At 47.2% G+C, this 5,489-nt stretch overlaps 1 protein-coding gene across 1 annotated transcript; it reads left to right on the forward strand.

The window, feature by feature from the left end:
- Window positions 1-3,126: 3,126 nt before the first annotated feature.
- LOC122926570 (BLOC-1-related complex subunit 5-like) lies at window positions 3,127-4,928 on the forward strand. Its single transcript, XM_044277977.1, has 3 exons — window positions 3,127-3,152; window positions 4,110-4,267; window positions 4,339-4,928. Exons 1-3 carry the CDS (start codon window positions 3,131-3,133, stop codon window positions 4,567-4,569), a joined length of 411 nt encoding a protein of 136 aa, XP_044133912.1. The 5' UTR covers window positions 3,127-3,130; the 3' UTR covers window positions 4,570-4,928.
- Window positions 4,929-5,489: the final 561 nt, after the last annotated feature.

The raw sequence follows: 5,489 nt of genomic DNA on the forward strand, positions 1-5,489 counted from the left end.
TCTCCATGAAAGGGCCGCCATTTTCCTCAATGGCGGCCCTCTTCTCCTCCAAAACCGCGATTATCTCCTCCAACTTCACCAGTCTGGAGGAGAGGATTGCCTTCTTTGTTTTAGGCGCCATTTTAACTTGCGTTTGTAAATTTTTATATTCCACATTTAGTCTTTTTAATTCCCTCTTGACCTCCTCATGCATGTTCAAAAAATATGCTACCGGGAGGAAAAGGTTTTTGAAGACTCCTTAGGGCCCAAAGTACCCCAATTGTGCAGTCTCTCAACTGCTGGGCAGGAAGAACCCCCGACACCAGGCTTCTTTACAGTAACTTTGTTGCGGGCTGAGGCACCGACCACAGACACACCACATGCTGAATCACCTACCTCAGCCTCTGGCCTCGTCACCTTCTCCACGGCCTTCCTGTATCCCGTCCCACAGTCCGTCCGGCAGCTTGTCCAGCCACTGTACCTTTCATGTGTTCACCCGCTGCTTGTGCAGCAGCGGGCCTTTCCACAGCATCCTGCTTTCTCGTGTGCTGACTCAAATTGTACAGAGAGGATCCCAAGCTGGCTGCTCTCCTGGGACCCCTCCGGACCCCACCTGGTACTCCTTTGGGCTCACTGCAGGGATCACAGCCGCTCCTAGCAGCAGGGCCCCTCCTGCCCACGGCACTTGCGGGGCTGCCCTCCATAGCCTGCGACCTTGCGGCCGCTTGCTGCGGAGTCTTCATATCCGCGCGTCGTCCACCTCCAGTAGCGCCGACGTATCCAAGCCCAGGTCTCCAGTCCTGGAGGCCCTCCTCTCCACTCGCGCATCTCCGCCACGGCTGCCGACACGTGGTGATGAACGCCGGCAGCCGGAGGCCCGGGGATCCATACCAGGAGAAACTGCCACCCCCTGGGGAAAGGGTAGCAATTCCCCCCGGCAAACAAAGCGCTGGTAAGCCTCCCGGACCTCACACACCCACAAACAACAGGAAACAGGAACAGGAAGGAACAGCAACTCCTCCCACCACTTCTCCTGTCCTGGATACTGGGTGTAATTCTCAGTATCTGCTCTTATTCTGTATATATGGACACTGCACAGTACCACTTCTCCTGTCCTGTATACTGGATGTAATTCTCAGTATCTGCTCTTATTCTGTATATATGGACACTGCACAGTACCACTTCTCTTGTCCTGTATATTGGGTGTAATTCTCAGTATCTGCTCTTATTCTGTATATATGGACACTGCACAGTACCACTTCTCTTGTCCTGTATACTGGGTGTAATTCTCAGTATCTGCTCTTATTCTGTATATATGGACACTGCACAGTACCACTTCTCCTGTACTGTATACTGGATGTAATTCTCAGTATCTGCCCTTATTCTCTATATATGGACACTGCACAGTACCACTTCTCATGTCCTGTATACTGGGTGTAATTCTCAGTATCTGCTCTTATTCTGTATATATGGACACTGCACAGTACTACTTCTCATGTCCTGTATACTTGGTGTAATTCTCAGTATCTGCCCTTATTCTGTATATATGGACACTGCACAGTACCACTTCTCCTGTCCTGTATACTGGGTGTAATTCTCAGTATCTGCTCTTATTCTGTATATATGGACACTGCACAGTACCACTTCTCCTGTCCTGTATACTGGGTGTAATTCTCAGTATCTGCTCGTATTCTGTATATATAGACACTGCACAGTACCACTTCTCTTGTCCTGTATACTGGATGTAATTCTCAGTATCTGCCCTTATTCTCTATATATGGACACTACACAGTACCACTTCTCCTGTCCTGTATACTGGGTGTAATTCTCAGTATCAGCTCTTATTCGGTATATAGGGACGCTGCAGCGGCAGCCACATCACAGTGGGGATGGAAGGACTCTCTCCTTCTCCACTGTGTTGGCTGTAATGTGCGCCGGACGTGCGACTGCCCCTATGATGTCACTAATAATCATTTCTTAATACTCCAGTATATCGTTAATACCAGTTTATTGCCCAACCCTAGTGTGAGCCTGTCCCTGACTCTCCCTCTAAGTGTTAGTGACCCCACACCTATTGCCAGCTGTCTATATGGCAGGATCCCTGGATTCAGCTCCTAATTGTGGACCAAGGATAGGAGCAAAGGACAGCGCTGGAGCCTGAGGAGGTGAGTAACCACTGGTCACCAGGTACTTGACTCATTCCCTTCCGTAGACCCTTAACTTCATCACTAACAGCCACAAAATATAATAATACACATAGGCCTCATGCACATGACCGTATTTTGTTTCCTTGTCCGTTCCGTTATTTTTGCTTACAGGATGTGAACCCATTCATTTCAATGGGTCCGCAAAAAATGCCGACAGCACATCGTGTGCTGTTTGCATCAGTATGTCCGTTCCGTAGCACCGCAAAAAAAAAAATAGTGCATGTCCTATTTTTTTCTAGTTTGCGGACAAGGATAGGCATTATTACAATGGATCCGCAAAAAAAAGGATGCCGTACGGATGTCATCCGTTTTTTTTTTGTTTTTTTTGTGGAACGCAAAACACATACAGTCATGTGCATGAGGCCATAGTGAAGTTTTTTTGCTGAGGACACGCCCCTAGAATTTGCAGCAAAACCCGAATGTTCTACAGTGGGTTTTACCATGTTTGACCGTAGATTTTACCATTGCAAAGTCTAAAATCTATGGTCAGATCGGCAACATTGGAAATCGGGAATAGTATTTTTTTTTCGTGGGAGGGGGTGCCATTTCACCTTTTTCCTCGGGCAGCAGAAGGCTAGGTGCACTCTTGGTTTTGGTATCTTACCTGTGCTTTGCATGAGGCAATTGTTAAACTCATGCACTTCAGCTCCGTCCATTGCCTAGTGGTAGTTCAGTGCCACAAAGAAACTGCTGATCAGCAGGATATAGGCTGTCGTGCCCCTCCGATCTGATATTGATGTGATCGTAGAATTGTAACTACAGCTCTGGACACAGCAGAAATGTGACTGCTGCTCTAGATGTGACTATAAATTCTCCTCTGGCAAGCCTGGGGGTAATGAATCCCCCTCTGCGTAACTAAACAGATTTCCTGCTCAGGATTTAGGACAGTTGAGTGACAGTCCTGACAGGTTACTCTCCAACTAGAAGAGGCCACATGAACGGCCATGAGGAGATCAGCAGTCCTCCGTGAGTTTCATAATTATTGTGTTTGTATGAAGGCCAGCAATAAAAACGGGCGAGGAGGGGGCTTCTCTGTTGTTTGGATGACATCAGCAGATAAGAATGGAGTGAGGTCAGCGCTGGCAGCTGCTTCAGTCTCCTAAACACCCAGGGAGCACACAGCTCTACAATCCTAGCCTGGATCTTGTAAGGGGCCAGAAGAGCGGACATTGCTCAGGAAGAAATGTTCCTAGGAACGTTCCTTCCCGATCATTGCCTGTCTGTTAGCTGCAGAGATCATGGGGCTGTATGGGGATGAATGATCCCTGCAGTCAGTAGTTTATAGCACTGCTGGAGCGTTAGAAGAGGGTCATCTGATATGTCTCTGTGAGGTCTCTGCACTGGATATACTTGACCTAAAGTAGTAATCATGGGGGGCAGGAAGGTTACACTGCCTGTCACTCATCCCATTGAAATGACAAATGACAGGTAGAACAGTAGTGTATGTTCATCTGTCCTACATACATCTTCTCCATAGCCTCCAACCTTCACCTGGTCTACAGTCGGCCTCTTCTTGGCCTGAAATGGCCAGTAACCGTGAATAATATGGACAGCACGGTGGCTCAATGGTTAGCACTGGTGCCTTGTAGCACTTGGGTTGAATCCAACCAAGGACAACCTCTGCATGGAGTTTGTGTGTTTGGGTGGGTTTCCTCTGGGTACTCCGGTTTTCTTCCACACTCCAAAGACAAACTGATAGGGACCTTAGACTGTGAGCCCCATTGGGGACAGCTTGGTGCTAATGTCTGTAAAGCGCTGCGGAATATAGTAGCGCCATATAAGTGTATACAATAAATAATAGCTGCAAAGTAAATGGAGAGCAGACAGATTATGTGTATTAAGGTTGGTGATTGCTGCACTTGGCTCAGGACTGGGAGTTGTAGTGTGCAGGTCTTGATCATATGTCCTCTCTGCTCCCCCCAGGTCTCCTGAGTGGTCAGACTTCCCCCACCAACGTCCGACTGGAGAGACTGGACTCCCCCCAGGTCCTGCAGCTGTGTGTCCGATACCAGGACCACCTGCACCAGTGCGCCGAGGCGGTTGCTTTTGACCAGAATGCCCTGGTGAAGCGCATCAAAGAGGTACGTGTTCTGCAGCCTGCATTATACAGATCTAGTAACTATCCCCTGACCTCACCCTCTGTCCTCTGCAGATGGACTCCTCAGTGGACACTCTGTACAGCCACATGCAGGAGCGGCAGAAACGATTCGCCAAGTACGCAGAGCAGATCCAGAAGGTGAATGAGATGTCAGCAATCTTAAGGCGCATTCAGATGGGCATCGATCAGACGGTGCCCCTGATGGAGAAGCTGAATGCCATGCTGCCGGAGAATGAAAGGCTGGAGCCGTTTTGTATGAGTCTGGACAGGGAACACAAACCGTGATATGCACTGCCCCCTCAGGGACACTGAGTGACCTGCAGGCAAGAGCGCCAACCCCCTGTGCTGCCTGCATACTCCATATGAATACTGCCATTACCAGCTCATTGCTATAAAAGCTATTTATATGTGCGGCAGAGTATAACTACGCCCATCATCCTCCCTCTGGGATCCCGCTGTGAAACTTCTCTATTAGCATGGTGTATAGTGGAGCTGATGGCAAAGCTGCAGAGCATCGCATCATGTGAATTGTAAATATTGAACTTTGACCCTCACTCAGAACACTGAATATATTATTATATAACCTCTGTGTGAATGTCTACTTTCATTTCAGTACTAAAGTAGTTGTATTCTTTTACATAGAAGGCAGCATTATAGTAGTTGTATTCTTGGACATAGGGGCAGTATTATAGTATAAACAAAATGATACACCACCAGCTCCCCACGGAGATCCGGGGCACAAGGAAGGCGGTGGAGCGCCAGAAGACAGTCAGCTGCAGACATTTCTAGCCATCGGTAAAACAATATTGCAGTTATTTAGATAAAATCCACACGTAAGGATACGGGCGACCTGGCCATAGACCCCACAGAGAAATCTGAAATGTGTTAAATGGTATTGTACATGTGCATGATGTGTTCTTACCTGTGGATTTTATTTAAGTAACTACAATAATATCTGAAGTTGTTTTACCGGTGACTGGAAATTTCTTCCTTTGACAGTATTATAATAGTTGTATTCTTGTACATAGGGGCAGTATAATAGTAGTTATATTCTTGTACATAGGAGGCAGTATTATAGTAGGTATATTCTTGTACATAGGAGCAGTATAATAGTAGTTATATTCTTGTACATAGGGGCAGTATTATATATAGTAACTATATTGTTGTACTTAGGGGGCATAATTGTAGTAGATATATTCTTGTAC

Source organism: Bufo gargarizans, chromosome 2 (genome assembly GCF_014858855.1).
Source record: "Bufo gargarizans isolate SCDJY-AF-19 chromosome 2, ASM1485885v1, whole genome shotgun sequence".
NCBI lineage: Eukaryota > Metazoa > Chordata > Amphibia > Anura > Bufonidae > Bufo > Bufo gargarizans.